Here is a 24,273-nt window from a genome sequence, read left to right as displayed (position 1 = left end):
TGCCTCTCGCAAGGGATCTCCTCTTGAAGAGCAGGCCAGCATAGCGCTTCTTGCTGATGAGCAAGTATGGAAAGTAAACCTGAAAGAGACCCATGAGTGGTCACCCTGTGCACTTCCCCCACCCCAATCCTGAGACCCATCCAAAGCAGGGGAAGAAAAGATGGGCCTGTGACCTTGGTGAAATGAGCCCTAAGGAGGCCTGATATCCTCCAGCATCCTAGGAACCTGACTTGACATCACACCACAGTCGTAGAGCTGGCCCCTAAATCATGGAATCCAGAGCTGAGATGGCCCCTGCCCCAAGGACTGGAGCAGCCAGGGGTGCATGTTTGCGCAGCAGAGAAGAAGCCAGGTGTGCATTGCAGGATCCATGCACACCACTGGTTTGTGCAAGGGAGGCCTCTGGCTCAGAACCCAGAACACTGGGCTTCTGTGTCCTAAGAACAGATACTCAAGAAACTCATGGGAGTAGAAAGCAGGCCCAGAGCACTGCAAGATATCCACAATCTGGGGATCCCCACACTACTGCAGTGTCAGCCTCTGCAGGCACACAAGTAATAAGAGACCATTGCTAATTGCCAAGACCCCTACTGTCTCCAGAGCTGAGTGCAGGGGACACACGCACCTTCTCAAACTCAAGCCGGATAGGCGATGGGAAGTGACTGGATACCCAGTTTGCGGCCTCCCGACCCAGAGACATTGCCTCAGCCACCGAGGAGACACCAAATCGGCACATCACAGAGTCGGTGTCACCGTAGACCACCTGCCAGAGTACATGTGAAAGGAGTCTCTTCTCAACCCAGAACCTGCCATGGTAGGAAGCCCAGTACCCTGGAGAGAAGGCAGGTATGACCAGACTCTAACCTTGGCGTTGGCATCGTAGCCATTTTCCAGGGTGTACTTGGACTCCACTAGTTGCTTGGTTTTCTCAATCATCTGACGCCCGAACCCAGTGACACTCTGTTAGAGGCAGAACCAGGAAGAGTGAGGACCCAAAAGCTTCATGTAGAGGATCCAACTCTGCAAGGACCACCTCTGCCACTTCCAAGTATCACAGACCATGTGTCTTGAGTCTATGAACAGGTGACTACCGCTCCAAAGTGTGCACATTCTCAGGGACAAGGAGCCATTCTCTTCTTCTGGTCTGGGAATGGAGCCTGGGTCTCATGCTCCACCACTAAGCCACACCCCCAGCCCCTCACTGGGGGATTCTAGGCAGGGGTTCTACCACTGAGCCACACCCCAGCCCCTCACTGGGGAATCTAGGCAGGGGCTCTACCACTGAGCCACATCCCCAGCCCCTCACTGGGGGATTCTAGGCAGGTGCTCCACCACTAAGCCACACCCCCAGCCCCTCACTGGGGGATTCTAGGCAGGGGCTCCACCACTAAGCCACACCCCAGCCCCTCACTGGGGGATTCTAGGCAGGGGCTCTACCACTGAGCCACATCCCCAGCCCCTTATTGGGGGATTCTAGGCAGGGGCTCTACCACTGAGCCACACTCCAGCCCCTCACTGGGGGATTTTAGGCAGGGGCTCTACCACTGAGCTATATCCTTAACACTCTTTTTATTTCACCATAGGGTCTAAATCACCCAGCTTTGAACTCCCTGAAGCCTAGACAGGCCTCTTGCCTCAGACTCATGAGTAGACAGGAATACAGGCCCACACCACCACACCCTGATCTGTCTATCTCTTTGCAAATTAGAATGAGGCTGGCTGGGTACTGACATGAAGTAGGCCTGGGTTTCATGTGGTCATGGGGACATCTGAGAAATCCACACCTGCCTGGTCTTTTGTCCACCTGCTCCATGCTGCTTTTCTCTTATTTTGTTCTGGAATGACTCAGTAGCTTGTTATCCCATAAGAGACCATGAGAGACAGACACGATTGTCAAGGGCTCCTTTGGCCTAAGTCCCAACACCCACACCATCCCTGTGGGATTAGGAGAGGCCACACAGAGTGAGAATGGCAGGCAGACAGTGACTCTAGCAGAGGCAGGTCTGGCTGAGGCCCAGCTCCTGGGAGATGCCCTCTGAGTACCTGGGGCATCCTTCCAGGCAATCAGCTTCACTGAGCCCTTGAGCCACACCAGAGATCTATGCTTACAAGGTGAGTTAACAGGGACCCTGGGTCACACATGCTTGGTTTGAATCTGGGATCAGGGGAGCTTGAGATGGAGTGAACAGTAGCTTCTGTCAGTCATAGCCCCCATGTCCTCATAACCTATCCTGTGAAAACTCTGCCACCTTGCTCTGGACATTCCCTAGCTAAGTGCTCCCAAGATGTTATTCCTCACTGCTGAGAGCCAAGCACTGGGTCTGTGACCTGACTAGCAGCCCCATAGCAGGGTCAACCAGACCGTGCTGGCAGCACTTCAGGCCTCACACTCTCTCACTGTTAGTCTGTTTCTGTCTGAACCCAGCGTTGCCACATTGGTTAAGGAGATGGGGGCAGTTTTTTTCTATTCCACAGAGGACCCTGGCGCTTGCTGACAGGGGTCATCATGTGACCAAGCAAACCCAGCATGGCTGTGTCCCTGGCTGTGCCTCTCCTCCTCTACTTCCCTTCACAGGAATGTGGAAGAGGTGAACAGAGGAGTTGCTGCTGGGGTACGGATGTCCAGTGACCCAGCATCCTGAGTACCCACCTCATCTGACCCATTGCCCGAGCCCTGGGAGCCACTTGTACTGTAAGTATTACCTAAGACCAGAATCCCAGTCCCACTAGGCCATGGGCAGGGGGTACCAAGGACAGGTACTCTGGTCTCTGACGACCCTGTATATCAGGATGCAGAAGATGGCCTGACAACTGTGGTTCCTGCCACACTGGGATACCCCCTGATGCAAATGACTTCGAATTGAGGCCACTAGTAACCCAGCCACCCATTAGCATCCCAAAGGCTCACCTGGGAGATCTCCAAACATGGCAGCTTGCCCACCTGAGCACCAGTGAAGCCATATACCGAGTTGGCACTCACTTTCAGTGCCAGCTGCCGACCATCCAAGACCTGCCGCCGCAAGGGGTCTGTCTCCTGAGCCAGCTCAGCCTTGGCCCTAGGTGGAGGCAGGAGGAAGGATGTTCAAGGAGACCATGGGTCTCAGGGAGGCACCTAGGCATGGACACTGGTCAGGGTACCTGACTGAAGAGAGGTGACAAATATAGCCTGCTGTGCTGTGCACTGCTCAGGACGTAGGCCCAGCAGGCTGCAGGTGCTGCCTGGGAAGGTGCTTCATTTAATGCAGACATAGCAACAGAAGACCCGGCCGGACAAGGTCACCATAGGGGGTCTGAGCACTAAGCTGGGGCAAAGGCTCCAGAACCCACCTCTTCCGGGCACTCAGCAGATTCTCCAGGATCTGGGGCAGGAGGCCCTTCCGCACGGAGGACTTCACGAACTCATCCCCAGTGGGTGTCCTGATGAACTCATCTGGTTTAAGGCTGGGAAAGGAAGAGGCACAGAGACTGGGCTTCGGGCCACCTAGGTCCCCAGTAGCCTGCCCCTCCCCAGCTCCCCCAGGTCTCCCCCAGGCCCTGCGTCAGCCTCTCCCTGTCAGCCTCTCCATTAGCCCCATCCACAGCCTGTCTCCAATCCTTGACTCCCATGGCCCCCTTTCCCTGGATCACTACTTAGAGGCCTGATCTATCAAGATGTGAAACAGGGCTCGGTGGTTTGGAGGGCATCCTGGATGAAGGCAGCATACCCTAACTTCTGAGCAGCCCCGGGCCGTAGCAGTGTGGTGTAGCACAGGTTATGGGCCATCATGATGGATGGGTATAGAGAGGAGAAGTCCAGGGTGGCAATAGGAACGTCATAGTACCTGAGGAAGGATTTGGAGGAAGTCAACTCCCATGCTGCCCTACCCTTGGCCCTTACCTTCAAACATTTTTAATATACAGGGCCTCAAGGAGCCCAGGCTGGCCTTGAACTCCTCCTGAGTGCTGGGAAGACATGTGTGCCCACCATGCTCAGCAGGTCCTCACCCTTTAAGGGGCTCAATGACAGTGGCTCCCGTGTAGTCCTCGCCACCCTCAGTCTTCACCACAGGCATCAGCAGCCCCTGGCGCATGGCCTGGAGAAGGGAGAGGTGAGTATCCAGGTACCAGGAAGTGTGTATGTATGATGGATATGGCCAACCAGGCACAGCCACCCACCTGGCGCAGCAGCTGAGACACGACCTTGACCTGCTGGCCTCGGCTGAGCAGGTACCCAAGGGGCACACCTGTGACACGCGCCATTTCCACGTTGTTCACCAGCACCATAAGGCGCTCAAGCAGCCGAAGTGGCAGGAAGGCATCCTTCAGACAGTACACGGCCAGGCGGCGGCGCGTCTGCTCATTCCCGTTCTAGGGATAGGCATGTGGGGTCAGGGGTGGGTCAGTGGTGAGGCCGGGGTGAGGCAGGGGCTGGGAGGACCTTGGTGGGGTGGTAGCACCTGCAGGTCGGTGATGATGCTGTGCTGCACATCCTCCTTCTGCTCACCCAGGAAGTGGAAGCTCACAGCATTGAGCGTGTAGGAGCGGAGCTTGTATTCCCGCAGCAGCACCTGGGCGGGGTGGGGTGAGGTGGGCAGGCCTCAGAGGTATGGGTAAGGACCTCATGGGCACAGGGCACAGCCTGAGAGTTGCAGGATGAGGCCTGGAGGCTGAGGCACTTAGGGAGGCAGAGTGCTAAGTGGGTGGATGGGTTTCCCGCATACCTGCAGCATGTCCATCTGAACTCGACCCACCATGCTGACCACCTTACTGTCTCTCCGGCCCACCTGCTTCGACTGGAAGGAGGAGTCTCGGATGTTGGAGCGGAGGCCAGTCACGCGGCCGAGGAAAGGGAAGCGCTCCACCTGGAGAGGGGCAGTGGGCAGAGCTGGTCAGCCTCACTTTGAACCTGACCACATGACCACAGAGCAGGAACAGGGGCCAGCTCCGGCACTCCTGGGGCTGGAGTAGAGCAGCTGAGGGCAGAGATTGCTTGAGCGGGGTGAGGTAGAGACCAGGGACAGAAGTGAGAGTCCTGGGAAGACAGAGAGACTGGTGACAGGTAGAGACAAGGACTTTCTGTACACTGTACAATGTCTTTCTGTACACTGTGAACATGTGTTGCTCTCATTGGTTGAAAATAAAGCTGTTTGGCCAATGGCAAGGCAGAATAAGATTAGGTGGTACATTCAAACTAAAGACGGAGATGAAGAAGGGTGGAGTCAGGAGAAGCTGTGAGTCACCGCCAGGAGAAGCAAGATGTGAGAGAACAGGTAATGCCATGAAGCCACATGGTAAAATATAGATGAATAGGAATGAGTGGGGTCAAGATGGAAGAGCTAGCCAGCAAGAAGCCTGAGCCGTAGGCCATACGGTTTGTAATTAATGTAAGCCTCTGAGTGATTATTTTATAAGTGGCTGTGAGAGCTTGGATGAAGAGATTTGTCTGGACCGTGGTGCTAGGCGGGACCAAGAAACTTCCCACTACAGGACTGTGCCTGGGAAGAGAACAGAGAAAAGCCATATAGGAAGGTTCTGAAAACCAAGAGGGGCGCCTTCAGGAGCTAGGGTACAAATTGGCAGAGAGGGAGTCAGGGGAGGTAGGTGGAGCTGAGTGTGAAGCGCCCAGGACATGAGAGCTAGTGTCTCCATGCAGCTGGGTAATAAGGTCTGGTCAGCCTATTCATTACCAAACTTGCTACAAATGCAGAAAGCAGGAAAATGATATAGTATATTCTATTGGGGGCTGAACTGAACCCCCAAAAGTGCTGGGTCCCCCTGTGCATCACCCATGACTCCATTTGCAACAGAGCTGGCCCTTGAAGAAGGGTCTAATAAGACGCAGGCCGGGAAGCCTACACTTGGAGCCAGGCTCAGGAGGCCTGCCTTTGAGCTCACACAACACCAGCGTCCCACACCTTGACACCCAGAGCTGCAGCCTCCAGTATGCAGCTGGTTACAGTGTTTGGCATGAACAAAGCTCACATGCCCTTTCAACACCACCCAGCCTTTGCCACCCACCAAGACAAATACCCGCTTCTTTCTTCCAAACCTCCCCGTCCTGCTCACACCTTGCCAGAGAATTCTAAAGCAAGGCCCAGCCATGGTGGCAGTGATGGTGATGACGGGATGCAAAGCCTCCTGTCAACATACTTCTGCCTCCAGCTAGAGTGAGGTAAGTTACACCTGGGACTCGCGAGTGGCCGGCCAGCCCACGGTGACACCCTGGGTAGAGGCGGTGATACCCGTGGGTAGAGGTGTACAGTGCAAGGACGGCCCTGGGGAAAGATCCAGGAGGAGGCTCCCAGCTTCCTCACCTTCAGGGTTTGCGCTCGAGAGATGAGGTATGGGAGGTCAAAGTTCTGAATGTTGTAGCCAGTGATGACGTCAGGGTCCATGGCAAGGACGAAGTTGGCCCAGGCCTGAGAGGGGAAGCACAGAGGGTCAACCAGGTTGTCTACTGCCTCAGACACCCTCATTTCCAGAACGTCCAAGACAACCTTGGCACTTGTAAAAATATCACAGAACTCAGGAAAATATTTATCCAAAGATGCACAGCCTCCAACCACAGCCATGGCGTCACTATGCAGAGGGTCACTGGCACGGCTGGGGACCAGGCAAAGGGTGCCTGAGGAGGGACGGGCTACCTGGAGCAGGTCTTCTTCCCGCTCATAACTCTGCACTTTGGCACCCAGGATGGGGGCGCAGGGGCGCAGCGTGAGTGCCAGGCGCAAGAATGGCTCTGGCTCACCCCAGCGCAGTCCCAGGGAACAGATCTGGATCACAGGGTCACGCTCCGGCTCAGGAAAGATGCCTGCAGAGAGGAGGTGCACAGGGAGGGCCTCAGTCCTGCTCCCCTGCCCTAGTGGGCAGCCCCGTTGGGTGGCTGAGGCTCCAGAGGCTCCAGTCCATCCACTCTGCTCTACATCTGACCACCGCCTCTCCCAGCTCCCCGTTCTAGCCCAATGGGTGGAACACCCACCCTGGTGAACGTGCACTTGGAGCCTCCCTGTAGGGGCACTCCTCCCACCCACTCACCCCTCCACAGGGGGGAGGGGAGGAGCCCAGGCTTTGGGGACAGACCTTTGCGGCCAGCACACTCGATGTCAAAACTGAGCACACGCAGTGGCGCAATGCGCTGCCACTGCCCTTCTGGTGAGTGACTGATCACATCTGACCACAGCACATCCACCTCCAGCTGACACAGTGTAGCCTGGGGAAAGGCACATGGTGGGCAGCAACATTGGCAGTGAGCCCAGGTTCCCTGCCCCTGCCCCAGGAAGCCCCTTACCCTCTTCTCTGTCCTCCGAACATATTTCCCAGCTGGGAGCTCCAACCAGTTGCAGCCCACAATGTCAGCATCCACCATGAACCTGGAAGAGTGGTGGTCAGCTGGCAAGGGCCACCTGGGTGGGGTGGTCAGCTGGCAAGGGATGGGTTGGGGTAAAGGGAAAACGGGACAGCACCGGATCTCGAAGTCCACGTTGGCCTCATAGGGCGCGAAGCTTGGGGTCCCCAGGCCTGGCACACGGATACCCTGTTCCAGGAGGCGGCGGGCTGGTGCCACAAGGCGGGGTAGTGCCAGGATGATGCGGAGAAATGGAGAAGGGCCGTGACCATGGTACCCAAACATGCCTGCAGAGAAAGGAGGTTGGCACCTGGGACCTGGACTCCCCACCACCCCACTGGTCCCCAAGCTACACTCACTCTCACGGGAGCACAGCTCCATGGCCAGCACTGCTGGTCCCGAGAGCTCCTTCCCACCACGCTGGTCCCGGCCGATGGCTGTGTTCAGCTCTCGCTGCAGGTCACTCAGGTGCTCAGCCCCAAAACCTGGTGTGGAAGGCCAGTCAGAAGAGCAAGAGAAGTTCCGGGGTCCAGGAACAAGCCCCACAGGTCAGGTACACTCACCGGGAGGTGCAGGGGTGTAGAAGTAGGGTGCAAAGCCATGGATATGGCAGCAGATGGAAAAGCCCTCGTCGGTGACCCCAAAGGCCCGCAGTATGGGCACTGAATTACGGGATACTGGGGGCCCTCCTGGCAGTGGCACCGCTGAGCCTGGAGGGGTGGTCACAGAATACCTGTCAGGTCCTCAGGCTCGTCACTGAAGCCTTGGGACCTTGCCCTTCAAAGTCCTTCCAGATGCCCTTCACCCACACAGAGCTTGCCTTACGGTGAAAGCCAGTTTCCCCTCTGTGGTGCTGGAGATAGAACTGGGCCCTTTACTGAGCCACACCCCAGCCCCCTCACTGGGGACTCTAGGCAGGGCCTCTACCACTGAGCTGTGGTTATCCTACCCTATAATGTAATCTTATAATAACATTTGTTTATGAGTAGGGAGGAGATGCATGAGCCACAACACGGGTGGAAATCTTTGGGAGTTGGCTTTCTCCTTTTACCATGTGGGTTCTGAGGACTGAAATCAGGCTTGGTGATAAGCACCTTTCCCTGCTGAGCCCAGTTTGTAGTACTCTGAGCCTGGCTCCCACACTGAGCACCCTGCTTGCCTCAGTCCAGTCAACGGGGTTGTAGTGGATAGCCATCCCAGCATTGGCCTGGAAGTTCCAACCCCTATTGAGGCTTGGGTAATGACCACGCCCACAAGGCGGGGCAGAGGAGGGAGCGGAGGAGGATCAAGAGGAGGGCGCTCTCTTGGTTCTGGGACCCTGGATGCTGGAGGTGGACGGAGCAGAGTTCTCCAGAGAACACCGCCGGACTGCGCTATACCTTTGCCAGACCCTGCAACCTATCCCTTCATTTGTAAGTTACCCCACAAAATAAACCTCCCTTTTAACTACGTGGAGTGGCCTTAATAATCTCACCAATACGGGGTAGCGACTGTGTGTGGCCACCAGAATACTGGTACAGCCCCTGCCTCCTCTGTCAACTCACCCACATAGTGGTCAATCTCTAGCTGCTGGAAGATGAGGGGCTCCGTGTTGGGGTCCAGGGCACGTAGGTTAGGCCGCAGCCAGCGCGGGTCAATGTCCGCAGTGGAAAACTGCCCTGGATAGAGACGAGAGGTTCCACAGGTGGATCTTCCGCCCTTTGCTCACAGGAAAGCTGGGTGGAGCTGGTGGGACAGACTGGGGGTCCAGGACTAAAATCGCTCAACCAGGAAGGGCGGCCTAGACACTGGAGAGAATGAGCTGGGACAACATTCAAGTCTAGGAGTTTGAAGTCAACCTGAGAGCCAGCCAGGAAGGACCCCACTGGGGTCAAAGGATAGCTTGGCAAATGCCAGCTGTCGCTCAGTATCTCTATAGCCATGTGGGAGGGGAGGCCTACCGCCCACAGTGCCATCTGGGGGCAGCTGCAGCTCCTCCTCTGCCTCTTGCAGCCGATTCTCAGCCTCTATCTCCTCCAGCAGCGCCAAGTTCTCCTCAAACTGGGATGGCTCATCCTCATCCCAGAGGCCCCCACGAGCCCGCTTTGGAGGCACACCAGGGCCTGGTCCTTGTCGACGCTTAATATCCATCCTGTGGGCAAGCTGGGGTTCAATGGGGATCTAAGTAGACTTCATCCCCAGTCCTGTTGTACACCCACCATGGCCCAAGCCTTTTCATGTGCGGCTTCCACCCACAGGTCTAGGCATCCCCTTCATCAACAGCTAGCAGCACCATGATGCCCATTCCTCAACCATCTCTATTCATCCCTCACCTTGTGAGCATCAGCTCTTCCATGTTCTCTGCCCTTCCCACATCCTCACACCCCCTTCATTTTCCACAGTCCCCTTACCCCATGCCTTCCCCTACCCAGGCACCCACCATGACCAAACCCAAAGGTGGTACATTCATGTTCACAGAACCCTGATCTTTCTCCAGATTCCACGGTGGTCAAATACAGCACTGCCACCCTAGCCTTGCCAGGTCCCTGCCAGCTCCACCTTCCCATATGGTGCAGGACACACCATGATTAACCCTAATTGCTGAACTTCCAAATGGAAGCCATGCCATTTCATTCCTGTTACAGTTCGGGTACGTGTATTCTAAGAGACTCATGTGTTGGAACCTTGGCCCCCAGCTGGTAACGTGGTGGGGGAGGAGCAGCCACACAAGCGACTCTCTCATCACTGGATGAGTCCACTAATGAACTCATAATTCATGTTCACTTGGGTTTTTTGTTTTGTTTTGATTTGGGGTTTTTTGTTGTTTTGTTTTTCGAGACAGGGTTTCTCTGTGTAGCTTTGCGCCTTTCCTGGATCTCACTCTGTAGCCCAGGCTGGCCTTGAACTCACAGAGATCCGCTGCCTCTGCCTCCCAAGTGCTGGGATCAAAGGCGTGCGCCACCACTGCCTGGCCATGTTCATCTTTGGATGTGTGTGGAGGCCAGAGGTCAAGCCTGGACGTCATCCTTCAGGCACTGCCCACCTTGTTTTTGAGACAGGGTCTCTCTGACTTTGAGTTTTCAAGTAGCCTAGGCTGGCTGCCACCTTGCTCCAGGGAGCTGCCTGTCTGCTCCCCCAGTGCTGGGGACACAGATACGCCACTGCTCCTGGTTTCTCCCCTGCATGCTGAGGATCAAACTCAGGTCTTTGTACTTGTACAGCAGGCACTTTACCCAACTACCCCAGCCCATGTATTCATAAATAGAAGCATGACCAGAAAGTGATAGAGACCCGAAAGGAAGTAGATCTCTGGGGACCTGGCTTTGAAAGGATAGCTAGTTCCCAGCCCCTTGCTTCTGTCATAAAGTTCTGCTCCCCACCATGTTCTCGCCCCATGGGTTCAGAATTTGCTCAGCCCAGTAACACAAACTGAAGCTCTAAGCCAAATCAACCCTAGCTGTTTCTCTCAGGTCTGAGGAGGCAATGGGAAGTCTAACACCACCATCACCAGGAAGCAAGTAGACCCAGGAGAAGGATCAAAGAATGAACCCCAACTCAGCTGTCCCCATCATGCCCCCCAATCCAGTAGCATGTACAAAAATGAAGCCTACAGCAGGGAGGGGCCATGTACGTCTCCTCTCAACTGTTGCCCAAGACATGTCTACAAGTGTCTCCAGCTGGTACAGTTATTTTGAAAGTGGTAAGGCCTGGCTGGCCAAAGCAGACCACCAGGTGATACTCTTCTCTGGCTCCATGCTACCCCTATCTGCCATCATGGGCTGAAATCCTGATGACCAACCACAGAATCTGCAGATAAGCATCCTGCAGATATGGATGTAACTGCGGACTGCACGGGACTGGATCTAGGCCATATGGGCTGAAGAAGTAACTGCTATGATTCAGTAAAAGGTATCCAAAGTCAGGTACACGAGGGCCTGAGGGGAGAGTGGCCATGACCTTTGCAGGCTTCAAGCTCATTTGGGCAAGTCCACGAGTGTGCGTCTGCTGAGGAGGCAGAGAGCACCCAGCGTGAATGCCAGAGTGTGCGGGAAGTGCTAGTGCAGGCACACTGATGGCAGTGTTGACAGGGGTTGCTTCATTCTACTTTTATTTCAGCCCTCTGGAAACTATTATAAAGGAAAAACCAAACACACACACACACACACACACACACACACACACACACACACTCACACAACTTCATATATATGCTCTTGAGTAGGCAGGCTGAGAACAAGGGGATACTGGAAATATGGAGTAGATACATACCCGGCAGGGAGGCCAGGCAGCTGCCCCAGGTTCAATTAACCCCCGCCCACTCCTAAAGATCACCCACATCCAGAGAGAAGACTCCACTACTTAGGGTGATCTGCAAGGCATGTGACCAGGCCCCACCCAGACAGGAGGCTGTTGTTCCAGGTTGCTCAGGACCTTTGCATAGCAACAGTGAATCAGCTTGGGTCTTTCTTGTTCTAGTTTTGGGGGCTTAGCTAGGCCTAGTAGTGTAGAGCCACCTCAAGCAACTTAGGACACTAAGGAAAGAGAGTAACAAGTTTAAGGCCAGTCTGGGCAACTTAATATGACTATACATCAAAATAAAAAGCAAAGGGGCCAGGTGTGGGGGCACTCACTTTTAATCCCAACACTTGGGATGCAAAGGTGAGCAAATCTCTGTGAGTTCAAGACCAACCAGGTCAACATAGTGAGTTCCAAGCAAATCAAGGTATGGTGATATTTTATTTGTACTGAAATATGATTTTATTTGTATGTTAATAAAGTTGCCTGGGGGTCAGAGCTAATAGCAAGCCAGAGCAGAAGCTGGGTGGCGGCGGTGACGCACGCCTTTAACCCCAGCACTTGGGAGGCAGAGCTAAGCGGATCTCTGTGAGTTCAAGGACACAGCCAGCATGGCGACACACACCTTTAATCTCAATACCAACCATAGAAGACCTGAAGGTCTGTCCAGACAGGCAGTGACGAGGAGGTCATGTGGTTGGGTTTACAACCAACAAGAAGGCAGAACAGAAAGTCAATAAAAGGACAGACAGACAAGAAGTAGGTCTCTTTCTGAGGGGAAGAACGACAATGGCAGCTAAGGGTAAGAAAAGACGGTTTTAAGTCTCAGCTCTCAGCTACTGTTCTGACCTCTTGGGCTTTTAACTCTGCAATTGGCTCTGTGCTTCTTATTTAATAAGACCGTTCATCTACATCAGGGGCTAGTCAGACCTTGTCTCAAAGCAAGCAAACAAACCAACCAAACACATACATACAGCAAAGAAAAGAGAGAGAGAGAGAGAGAGAGAGCTGGGGACATGGCTCAGTGGTAGAACACTTGCCTAGAAGCCCCCAGTGAGGGGGTGTGGACATTTGGTGGGAATGGGGTTTCCTTTTGGGGTAATGGAGTGACCTAGAACTAGACAGGGATGATGCTATACAACATACAGGGCTGAGCTGTTTGTTTCAAGATGCTCAACTTCATGCCAATGCAAAAGGAAAGTCCATACTACGGAGTCACTTACACCACGTGCAGAACACACATATGCACCTAGAGCAAAGCTCTTCACACTGTGGGCTACAACCCCAAGTGAACTCGGGGATTGTGAAAAACTTGTCAACAGTTAACATCCCAAAGCCAATTCAGAATCAAGCAAGCGATGAACCCAGCATTCCTGGCCGGGGCGGCCTTCGCTGCAGATGCACAAGCTGCCCATGTGCCTGCTACACCACCACCAGTGCATGCACAGAATCACCATCTTTACTGCAGTCTCTGCCCTCAGTTCAACTACGGAAGACAAAGACAGCATTCCTCCCTGCCCCTCATTCTGCATCAACTAAGCATACTTTTGGTTTGTAGCGTGTTAGAACATTTGACTATAAAAACGACTGTTGGTGGTGCAGCCACCCAAGCTCCTGGAAACGGCCCTCATGAAGGAGGCAGACCTGCTTCAAAACCCAAAAAACCAAGGGCACTCAACATGACCAGTGCCTGACATACCATTGCAGGCTTTCCTACAATACAGCCTGTAATAAAATGAGGCTGTTCTTAATCCCTAGTGATAGGATTGTATACCTGTATTCCAAGAAGGCTGGACATTAACAAAACTGGCATGTGGCATGCACCCTGGCCAACTTCAAGGAGTTTGTTTTGAGACCTGAAGTTCTTTTTATTCTTTTGGTATTTTAAATCAGGGTTTCTCTGTGTATTCCTGGCTGTCTTGGGACTCGCCCTGTGGACCAGTCTGGCCTCAGACTCGGAGATCTGCCTGCCTCTGTCTCCTGAATGCTAGGATTAAAAGGGTGCACCACCCCTGCCCGGCCTGAGACATAAAGTTCTTATGATACTCAACAAAACAAAACATGTCAGCAGAGTTGTGAGGGTCCCATGGGTGCTGTGTCTGTGACAAGACCAGCAAACTTTCCTTATGGAGGGACAGAAAGTCACTGTGAATGTGCTGAAGGCACACCCACAGTTAAAAAAGGAACATAAAACTTCTTGTAAGTAATAAAATTCAAAGCTTGTGTGTGTGTGTGGGGGGGGGGGGTATGGAGACCTGGTGGGACAAGGGAGGGGTGGGCAACTGTAATACAATAAAAATGTGTTCTGTTCCCAGCACTCCACACAACTCTTTAACACCAGCTCCAGGGCTCTGCCACCCTCTTCTGGCCTCAGGGGAGCTGCACACACACACAAACAACTAAAAACAAAATAAACCTTAAGAGAAAATTCTTAGGAGCTGGAGCGACGGCTGAGCAGTCAAGCGCATGGGTGTTCTTGCAGAGGACCTGGGTTCAGTTCCCAGCACCCAGCTCACAGCCATTAGTAACTCCAGTTCCAGAGGACTTGGCAGCAAGGGTCTCCCTCTGCAGGTACTGCATGCACATTGTGCACATATGTATACACAAGTAAACACTCAAAGTATAAATAAATCAATCTTTAAAAGTTCTTGGGCAAAATAAGTCCTGAGAACAGCCACAAGACTGCCTGCTTCCAGAGTGAGGAGACCGATGGGATCTGAGGACATATTAAGGAATGTTCTGGAAGATGTTTCCCTTCCGCACACCTGTACAGTAGACTAAATCACACCTCAGTCAAAAAAGAAAAGGCTGCAAGCAATTCCACATGTGAGACCTGACCCTAATAGGTTGGGTCATATGAAGAACCTGCTTTTACAAGGTTATTTCCGGTACCATTGTTTAAAATCCCTAAGGACTGGAAACCACCTAAATGTCTTCCCCAGGGGGGCAGTTTCAATAGAATCCGTTAGTATCACTCAATGGAGTACTATGCAGCTGTATAAGGGAATGAGGAAGCCATATGGTGACAGGAGATTTCTCAAAGAGGCTTTGTCTCTAGTAGGTAAGTCAAGGTGTGGGATGGAGTGCTTCTGCTTTTGTTTTAAATTAAAAAAGACAAAAACATCTAAGGAAATGATTAACCCACAGCTACCTGAGAAGCTGAGGCAGGAGAATCAGGAGTTCAAGCTCAACCCCACGAATCACCGCAAGATCAGATTTTAAAAAGGTGGGGAGCAAGGATCTGGATCTGGAAAAAGGGCCCAAAGTTTGGAAGAATCCCCTGAAACAGTCCCAGGAAAAGCAGGCAGCTGCGGCTAAGGAGTTCATGTTAGGGACTGCCTACACTGCCCCATGCTGAGCTGACTGCTCTTAGGGACTCTGCTTGGGGTGCTGATGGTGAAGTTCAACTGGAAAGACAGGCACATATGTTGTTCAAAAGAAGCCCCTGGGCACTCCTGAGGATCCCGGACCCCAAAGGATCGGGCATGGCTCTGCAACGCACAGGAAATGAGTGTACCTCTCTCACCAGGCGGGTAAGTGCAGACACACTTCCCAGACAGAGAGGGGGAAGCAGTGGGGCTAGCTTCAGGGAACAGAGTGGGAAGCTGATGTTATAAGGAACAGTTTTGCCCATATGTCACTCACTACATACCTCCCGACACTGGGTCTGGTGTTACCATAATCCAAGCTGTAGACTTCAGGGCTCTACCACAAGTCATACACACCCTCTCTGGGGGATTCTAGGCTGTACAACTGAACAGCCCTCTTTTTACTCAATTTGAGACAAGATCTGACTAAGTTGCCCTGACAGTACCAGAACTTGCCATCCTCCTGTCTCCAGAAGCTGAACAACTGTTTACATTTCAATTCACTTCTCCCGGGGTTGCCAGATCCAAGTACTCCCGAGCCTCCCCTGGAGGGCTGGCACTCAAGAATCTCCCATTCGCACAAACTGCTTGTCCCAGTCTCCCTTTATTCCGGATAGGGATGCTCCCCTGACAACGACCTTGGAGACACAACTTTCTCCTTCCCCTCAGGACTTATTTAGCCACAGATGCAAACCCCACCCACTCACAGGTTGCTCTCAGAAGCTGCGTCAGCCTGCAGTGCAGGTAGGTGTCTTGGCTCCCACCACACTGTACGCTAACACAGTAACCACTCATTTCCCCCAGGACACCTCACACACTGCTAGCTTCAGGCCTGGTTCCTCCTCTAGTGTTGGGGCTATGTCTCACCTCCCCCAACAAACACCAGACTGGGTAAGCAGGCTGCCCCCACCCAATTATCAATTGGCTTTTGTTTGTTTTTGAGATTGGGTTTCTCTGTGTAGCTTTGGAGCCTGTCCTGGAACTCGATCTGTAGCCCAGGCTGGCCTCCAACTCAGAGATCCACCTGGCTCTGCCTCCCATGCGATGGGATTAAAGGCGTGCGCCACCACTGCCCAGTATCAATTGGCTTTTTAAAATTATTATTATATAAAGCATAACGTGGGACCCGGTGAGACAGCGGAGATAATGGATGATGGCGCTTGCCTAACAGCCTGAGTTTCATCATGGGGAACCCATATGGTGGAATAAGAGAAACTCCATAAAGTTGTCCTCAGATCTCCACGTGGGCACCATGGCGTACGCGCACGCACTAAATATAAGAAAAAGGAAGGCATTCCAGCTCCAAGGCATTGCTTTTTCTCCCATTGCTTTATTATTATTATTACTACTACTACTACTACTACTTGGTTTTTCGAGACAGGGTTTCTCTGTGTAGCCCTGGCTGGCCTTGAACTCGGAGATACATCTGCCTCTGCCCCCCTAGTGAGGAGATAAAAGGCGTGGGTCACCACGCCCCGCCCATGCCTACTTCTGTCTCCACGTCCTAATGCTGTCGCCTAGCTTCTCGAACAGCGGTGCCCCGCAGCTCCCGCACCTCGAAGGCCGGGCTTGCGCGCACCCCGAGGAGCCAACACCCGGGACAGTCCCACGCGCCCCGGCTCCACAGCTCCAGGGATCCCCTGAGCCACCAGCCCTGCCCTGCCTTGCCCGCGGCTGCAGAGAGTCAGCGAACCCTCCGCTCGAGCCCTCCGCTGACCGGCCGAGCGCCCCATTCCCTTCTTCCTTACTCACCCGCAACAAACAGCTTTTCCCGCCACAAAATACGCCGCCGTGACCCCTGACCCCGATGCGCGCAGGCCCAGAGCCACGGCGCGCCCGCTGGGCCCCGCCCCTGGCCCGCTAGGGCGGGCAAAGCTCACCTCTCCCTAGCGGATCCCACAACCCCGCCCTCTTACAGATGGCCCCGCCCCTCCTGACGCGTGGCCCGAGGACACGCCCCCAGCGCCTGGCGCAGTTGGTGCGCCTGGCCTGCGGTTCCCCAGCGCCCCCTGCAGAAACGTGGCAAGACTGCCACGGTGGGTGCTACTCTGCTGCCTACCTACCTACCTACCTCCTCCTACCTTTGCTAGAAAAGGCTCTTCCTCAGTTTCCCCAAGTGATCTTGCATGAGGCAGGATCGCCTATTAACTTACTTCTGTTGCCCCACAAATCCCTTCCTGACTTGCTTATGACACTCCTGGACAGATGCTCAGTTCCCAACTTTGGAAACCTGCCCCTAGCCAGGGAAAGCGTCCTCTCCACACCTTCCCCATAAAGCTCCTCTTCCTTTCCCTAAAGCTCCACCCACCTTGCCCTCTGACCTTCAGAGACCAAACTATGCTGTGTAAGGACACCAGTCTTCGTGAGCACCCCACCCCACCCTGTGGTCTGAACCTAGATCAAGAGCAAGGAGTCACCTGGGCAGGGAGGTGGCCCACCCTCCCACTTCTCACACTGGGCTCAGGGCTGGCTTGTACTCAGACTTTATTTCCTTGTTTTTTATTTTGTTTTTATTAAATAAAAGGGGCAGAAGGGGGGACCTGTGGTCTCCCAACTGTGGGGAGACACCAGCCCTCCCTCTCCACTCAAGGTGCACGGTGTGGAAGGCTGAGGTGTAAGCTGGGTGGGAGGGCAGCTGGGAAGGTCAGAGGCTAAGACCTGTGACTCTCACCCCTCCTGGAAGACTCGGTGGGTGCGGAGGGGCCTCCTGATGCCAGCTGCCGCTGGGCTTGAAGCTGAGCCCCTCAGAGCTGGGTCATGACCATGTCCTCCCACCCCAGGAGGAAAGGCAAAGCGTCCATCTGCAAGAAGATGCCACCAAGCTGGGGCACTCATGGGGGCCCCTACTCATGTACATCCCAGATCTCAGACAGCAAAGGCGGCAGTTTCTTGTCCTGGAGCCGCAATGCAAAGACCTGCTCCGAGTGCACAGAGCTCAGGGTGCGCAGGCTCACCAGCTTCATGAGCATGCGTGGGAAACGGAGCTGGTCCTGCAGGGAAAAAAGAGGCAGGTAGGTGCCGCTGGGGAGGCCTGCTGAGTCTAGAAAGCCAGTACCGTGAGTGGTCAGACCAACCTTGAACTCAACCCAGAGGTTGGGACATCTCTGACCTCATAACAGCAAAATGTGGCTGACTGAGACTAGGCTCTGAGAGGAAAGGCAGATCCCAGGCTCAGCATGCCCCAACGTGCACCACCTAACCCCAGCACCAAGCCTGCCCTGCTAGGGATGGCAGCTCCCATACCTGCGGCCGCTTGATGCGCGTATAGGAGAGGAGAGCCTCCACGTAGGGCTGCTGCAGTGCTTCCACACGGCTGGGCTCCTGCACATTGGGACGGTCCGCTGAGAAGATGTTGATGGCAATGAGCAGGGCATACTCTGCATCGTCCAGGCCCAGCCGGCGCATGGCCCGAGAAAACTCGAAGATGGGATTGATGAACTCCACCTGCAAGCCTGCAAGAGTGGTGGTCCCAGACCAGCTTTACACCCTGACCGTGGTCCCAGGGTCCTCAGATGGTAAAAACAGCCAGTAACAGTTATTCCTGCTCCCTCCCAGTGTGGACCCTGTGTCTGTTATACAGCAGCCATAGCACCAAGACAGCACTCACACCCTTCCCTCCCACAGACCATGGAAAGCCATACCCTCTCAGGTCCCAGAATCTGTCCTCAGGGAGGCAGAGGAAAAGGAGCCAGGCTGTCCACACTGTAAACCCCTAGGTCCCACTGCTCAGACTCAGATACGTTATGACTTACTCATTACCGTTATTTAAGTGTACCTACTGTGTGCCAGGCCTTGGAGGAGAGTCATTTACAACCCAACGCAATGCACCCCCTTATCTTTTAGGGATAACAAATTCTAGGCTACCCTGGCCTAGAGAGTGAGACCCTAAGAACAGAACCATCTGGGCAGGTTCCAGGCAAACTAGGAGTTGTCACCCCTTCCAAGCAGGGATAGTGAACGCTAAGCCCTGAGGCCGGACCGTGCTGATGGGCACAAATTCAGAGCAAGGTAGCCAGTGCCTGGGAGAGAGGATGGACCAAGGCAAAGGAGGATGGAGGTCAGGTCCTGTCCTAGCAGAGGGGGTATGGGAGCTGATGGGAGCACTCTGGACTGCTGTAAGAACAGACATGTTGGGAGAGTAGTGGCAGAGAACCACCAGTCCTCGTGAGGACCCAGGCAGGAGTGGCTGAGCCTGGGGCCAAGCAGTGCAAAAGCTGGGGTGGGATGCCTAATGTCCTATCTTCCTAGGCCTGACTGCCTGAGGCTCCACATGGCTACTTCAAGCCTGGCTACTTCAAGCCTGGCTACGGGGCCTTTGCCCTGGGATCCTTAGGGCAAATTCTTTCCCCCCAACACCTGCCCTGCTAAGCTCACACTGGAAGAATCTAAGACTTCCTTGTATAGTAGAGGGGCTGGAGCCCAAAGAAGAAAGACAGGGTTGGAAGTGGAGGCCTAAGGATACTGAAAGTCATCCTGGGGAGAAGTGATGGGAAGCCCAAAGCTGAGTGAGCAAGCCTCTGTTCACACTGGGTGGCAATGGGCAGTGGCACGCTGTCCTACCCTCGACCCAAATGTCTTACTCCCAGGCAGACAGCCAGGTGAGCTCCCCAGGTCAGAGCCCCATGAGTCAGCCTTAGGAGTGGGTGCTTCTTCCTAATTTCCTACCAGAGTACAGGGTGACAGCAAAGGCTTCCCCATGCATCTGGCTTTGATAAGCATGGTCTTGCCAGTGCCCAACCTGGAGGTCTAATAGGGCAGAGACAGCAGGACGCTGAGCCAGCGCCCTCCACAGACCTGCCCGGTGGAAGTCATCCTTGCTGTAGGTGAAGTCCTTCAGGAACGTGATGCACTCTGTCTCGTGGTTGTAACGTCTGGCTGTCTCCAGCAACATGATCTGAGATGACAAGGTACAGGGCTCTTCAGCTGCCCCAAAGTCACATGTTTAGCCCAACTGTCTGCCATCCCTCTGCCAAGCCAGACAGTCCTAGCTTTCCTCCCTCCAACTCTGCCACCCACTGCCCCATCCAAGGACACTTGCCCCACATAACTACGAGGTACCAGCTAGCGTTCTGACTCTTCGAGAGAGCTCTGCATACAGTCGACACTCAATACTTCTCGCTAGCCTTGCTTTGGCTCAAATAGACATTCCTTTGAAAAGTCTTGGGGGAATACTTCTCTTTAACAGTCCACCTAATCTCATCTTCATCGTTTTCTACCTTAGCCCATTTCCCTTTTCTCCCCAGCTGGCTCACTGGCCACTCTAGCTATCCTGTTAGGACTGGAACACTCCTGCTGACCACACCCTACAAGGGTTAGGAACGACTCACACTACATCCAACTCTGGTCTCTGTCCTAAAGCCTGGCCATTACCTCAATGGTGGATGCCTTCAGGAGGGCGATCTGGTCCTCCCGGCCCAGCTGCAAGAACCCTGGCACCTGCTTGGCAAAGTCCACAATCTCCTGGACTGAGATGATGGCCAGCTCGGTGAAGTGGGCAAAGCGCTGCTGACGAGCATCTCGGGACTGAGGGTCTGCACCCAAGGGCCAAGGCTGGGACACAGGAGCCCAGGGTCACATGGGGACTCGCATGCCCTGTGAAACCCTCCCCAGGCCAAGGGGGCTCTGCCCACTGGGCTGGGCAAGGCAATACCGTGACTTTGGGCTGGTCTGAGAAGGAGCGCTTGTTGCACTGAAGCTGGGCGGCAACCAACTGCTGGATCATCAGCTCTTGTGCGGCCGTCAGCTGGACGCCTTCTCCATCCCCAGAACCACCCACTTCAGAAGTGCCAGGGGAGGCTATCGGCCGGGCTGTGCCACTGGATGCTGGCTCAGACGCGGGTGGCTGTGGCTGCTGCTGCTGCTGCTGCTGCTGCTGCTGCTGCTGCTGCTTCTGAATCTTTTTCTTCCGAATCTGCTCCTCAGAAAGCACGCCTGCAGGACAGCCAGCCTCAGTGGTGTACCACACCCTCACTCCTCCCCTCCAAGATGACCCCTTCCTTCCCTTCCCTGAACTCACACTGCTCCCGCATGCCAGCCTCCTTGCATTTGCGCAGCCGACAGAGTTGGCACTTTCGCCGCATGAAGGCGTCCATCTGGCAGGTTCCACTGCCCCGACAGGCATAGCGCCCAGCCCCACCATGGACCACACTGCGCCTGAAGAAACCTTTGCAGCCTTCGCAACTGAGCACATTGTAGTGGAAGCCCGATGCCTTGTCCCCACACACACGGCACAGCTCGTGGCCCAGCATCTTCGGGGCCGGACCCTTCTTCCGCTTGCGCTCCGGCTCATCTTCTGGTTCTAAGATGACTTGGGGTGAGCAGAGGCCATGAGAGAGAGAGTGACAAAGAGAGACAGCAGCCTGGGGAGAGGCCATGGGAGGTCCCGAAGTGAGGGTGTGAGGACAGGGCTGCACACCAAGGGGAAGACAGGCAGGTTGGCAGGCCCCCAAGAATGAGTCCGAAGAGTCTAAGGGAAAGGAAGGAAAGGCCCACCTGTCTCCCTGTCTCACCTACGATGTAGGCAGAGCTGGACCCTTCGGGGCCTGGAGGGGTATCAGTCTCCTGCCCCTCCTCCTTGATGGTGGGTGAAGCGGAGGAGGTACTGGGCTGAGGGGAACCATTCCCTAGAAGAAGGAAGAGGGACAGTGAGCTTCTCTGGCACTGTGGGAGGGGCCAGCAGGGGAAGTGGGTCACTCACCAGGCACGGGTGTATCCAGAGAACTTGTGGAGGAAGACATGGCGGGTCACGAAGCAGCCTGTTGGATGCAGGGAACCCAGCCAATCACAGGTCACAATAAGGGCGCTTCTCCTTCCAACACTCAGGACTCTTTGTGATATGATCTCAGGCTAACTGAACTATGTGGCTGAACATCTTGAACATCTCCTGCCTCTGCCTGCCACATCCTGGAACTCATTACCCTACACAGTCTTGGGATATTCGGCCCTCCTGCCTCAGCCGCTCAAGTGCTGGCATTAGAGGGCTGTGCCACCACACCTCAGTGTTTTTACTTCTATATATACTCCCAATTCTAGTCCCTTACAAACATCTGGCCGATTTCAACAATGCCCGCCCAGCCTACTGCTCCCTCCTCCTCTCTATGAATCATGACCTCCCATGACAGTTTCCACTGCTTCAACACTAAGAGAGCCCAACAAGTCTCAAATTCTTCTTCTGTGTGCACCCACTGCGCTATCATAAGCTACCCTAACTTTGACCAGCCCCTCCCATCAGGCCCTCCTACCATAGGTTTCTTCAATACAGACCTCAGATCTTACCCTCCCATCTGTCCCTTGGCCCTCCCTTCCCACTCTTGAGCCTTGACCCAAAGTTTTGCCCTAGGTCCCGCCCATACCATTCCCCAGAAGCCAATCATAGGCTTTGATATATCACACCCTCCAAGCGCCTACCTCAAGCTCCACCCACTTAACTCTAGGCCCTCCCTTAGGCTTCCACTATTCCAAGGGCCGCCAACCAACTTCCCAATACCACGCCCCCATCAGTGTCCAGGCCACACCCCCTATTCTCCAATCATACTTTCCCTATCCATGCCCCCGCTACACCCCTATGCACAAGCCCCCCCCCCCCCGCAATGATCCAGGCCCCACCCCAAAGAGTAACGACCACCAACCACTCAAGAAGCTTCAGACTTCAGCTACACCATGCCCCGCCCCATCTGTATCCCATTCACCAATCATATGCTTCCCCTACACCATACCCGCCCCCTGGAGCCACGCCCACCTCACTCCAGACCCCGCCCCTCTCCGAGCACCAGGGGGAGGCGGGGCTCATGACTGCACGGGCGGTCTTGAGGTGGTGGGGCGCGGGGTCGCCAACTCCGTTGCCCTGGAAACGGCCTCGGAAGGCGGGAGCTGCGGCAGAGTGAGGGAAGGAGGCGCGCGCTGAGCGGGACCCGCGGCAGCCGCGCACCCGGCCCGGCCCCACCCGCTCCGTCGCCCCTGCGCACTTGCCTCTGTGTCCGCACCCAAAGTTGCGCCTCCTCAGCACTTCGGAAGTAACTTCAGAAGCCTGGGAGAGCTCGAAGCAACAACACTGGCTGAGAGCAAAGCAAAAGTAACTTCGCCACTTCTTCCGGCAACCCCACTGCACGTCACTTCCGGATATGGGCGGGCCGGGAGGGGTGACAGACTTCCGGTCTGCCCGGGAGCCACCGAATGAGTGGCCTTGTCGGGAAGTGGCCCATTTACCGGAAGTGTATTTCTGTCGGTAGTTCCTCTCTAGGACTCTCGGAAAAATGATCCGGAAGGTTATTTTGTTTCTTTTCACACATAACTAATGAAGCATGTTTTTACCTTTTTGAATTATCTAAAGTTCTCTACTTTTGTATCTGTGCTGCACAGTTGGTTTTTTTTTGTTTTGATTTTCGAGACAAGGTCTTATATTCCAAGATGACCTTGAACTTTTGATTTCCTGCCTACACTTCCCCAATGTTGCAATAGCAGATCCACTTCTAGCCCTGCATATTGGTTCTAAATAAGTTAAATTTGGGGATGACAAGATGATTCAGCAGGTAAAGGTGCCTGCCACTGAGTCTGAGGATCTGAGTTCAATTACCTGATCTCACATGGTGGAAAGAGAGAACTGACTTCCCAAAATTGTAAGCACCTTGCCACACGTGCTTACTCAAACACACACAATCCTAAATAATTGTCATAAAAATAAGTTCACTTGAGATGGCTCAGCGGTTAAGAGCACCGACTGCTCTTCCAAGGTCCTGAGTTCAATTCCCAGCACCCACATGGTGGCTCACAACCATCTGTAATGAGAACTGGCGCCCTCTTCTGTATACATAATAAATAAATAAATCTTTTTAAAAATTAAGTTTACTTATAGTAGTGAATCCAAAACTAAACCCAGGGTGTTACATGTGCTAGGTAAGCACCCACCACAGCTACAGCCTCAGCCCCTCACAAAATAAAGCTTCTGTTAAGTCTCAAACCCAGGACAAATGGCTGAAGTATCTATTTAACATACCAAAGTCGACCTGGCAACCATGTTCTCCCAGCATCTCTCAGTCCCTACCTGGGACCCACCAGAGGGTATGGCTAACATACCATGCTCCCTACCTGTTAATCCCAAAGATGGGAGGAGAAAGACCCAAATCATCATGGTCGAATTAATTCAAGCGCAATTAATCAAAGCAAGCTTTTTTATCTATGTACCCTGGCTACCTCCCCCTAAGGTGAGGTTTGAGTGGTCAGCCATAGATGTGAGGAAGACAAGGCTTTTATGGCTCAGAGGTAGGGAGTTTCCAAATGGGGGATTTGGTAGGCAAAATAGGCGGGGCT

The 24,273-nt window shown here is 54.1% G+C and overlaps 2 protein-coding genes across 3 annotated transcripts in view; both read right to left on the bottom strand.

The window, feature by feature from the left end:
• Positions 1–16,797, bottom strand: part of Pold1 (DNA polymerase delta 1, catalytic subunit) — a 34,282-nt gene extending 17,485 nt beyond the window's left edge. Inside the window, exons 1-20 of the mRNA XM_036199326.1 lie at positions 16,720–16,797; positions 9,265–9,455; positions 8,869–8,982; positions 7,888–8,034; positions 7,684–7,809; positions 7,443–7,611; positions 7,268–7,349; positions 7,060–7,189; positions 6,624–6,790; positions 6,294–6,398; positions 4,701–4,841; positions 4,437–4,547; positions 4,156–4,347; positions 3,985–4,073; positions 3,705–3,821; positions 3,328–3,441; positions 2,909–3,056; positions 865–960; positions 626–763; positions 11–79 (exon numbers count right to left, since the gene is read on the bottom strand). Of these exons, the coding sequence (XP_036055219.1) occupies positions 11–79; positions 626–763; positions 865–960; positions 2,909–3,056; positions 3,328–3,441; positions 3,705–3,821; positions 3,985–4,073; positions 4,156–4,347; positions 4,437–4,547; positions 4,701–4,841; positions 6,294–6,398; positions 6,624–6,790; positions 7,060–7,189; positions 7,268–7,349; positions 7,443–7,611; positions 7,684–7,809; positions 7,888–8,034; positions 8,869–8,982; positions 9,265–9,454 (2,445 nt within the window). The 5' untranslated portion in view covers position 9,455; positions 16,720–16,797. The remainder of the gene's footprint in view (positions 1–10; positions 80–625; positions 764–864; positions 961–2,908; positions 3,057–3,327; positions 3,442–3,704; positions 3,822–3,984; positions 4,074–4,155; positions 4,348–4,436; positions 4,548–4,700; positions 4,842–6,293; positions 6,399–6,623; positions 6,791–7,059; positions 7,190–7,267; positions 7,350–7,442; positions 7,612–7,683; positions 7,810–7,887; positions 8,035–8,868; positions 8,983–9,264; positions 9,456–16,719) is intronic.
• A 662-nt stretch (positions 16,798–17,459) lies between these two features.
• Positions 17,460–22,835, bottom strand: Nr1h2 (nuclear receptor subfamily 1 group H member 2). 2 transcript variants are annotated; one of them, XM_036175872.1, is made up of 9 exons: positions 22,706–22,835; positions 21,665–21,722; positions 21,477–21,590; positions 20,984–21,274; positions 20,618–20,898; positions 20,338–20,517; positions 19,762–19,861; positions 18,211–18,419; positions 17,460–17,957 (listed from the first exon to the last, which is right to left on the bottom strand). In XM_036175872.1, exons 2-9 carry the CDS (start codon positions 21,702–21,704, stop codon positions 17,811–17,813), a joined length of 1,362 nt encoding a protein of 453 aa, XP_036031765.1. In that variant the 5' UTR covers positions 21,705–21,722; positions 22,706–22,835; the 3' UTR covers positions 17,460–17,810. The 2 variants fall into 2 exon arrangements, with proteins under 2 accessions (XP_036031765.1, XP_036031771.1); XM_036175878.1 differs by having other exon boundaries at positions 20,984–21,265.
• Between the last annotated feature and the right edge of the window lie 1,438 nt (positions 22,836–24,273).

The sequence above is a fragment of the Onychomys torridus genome, chromosome 1 (assembly GCF_903995425.1).
Source record: "Onychomys torridus chromosome 1, mOncTor1.1, whole genome shotgun sequence".
Classification (NCBI taxonomy): Eukaryota; Metazoa; Chordata; class Mammalia; order Rodentia; family Cricetidae; genus Onychomys; species Onychomys torridus.
Note: the sequence above shows the minus strand (reverse complement) of the source record. Positions and strands in the feature narration are given on the sequence as shown.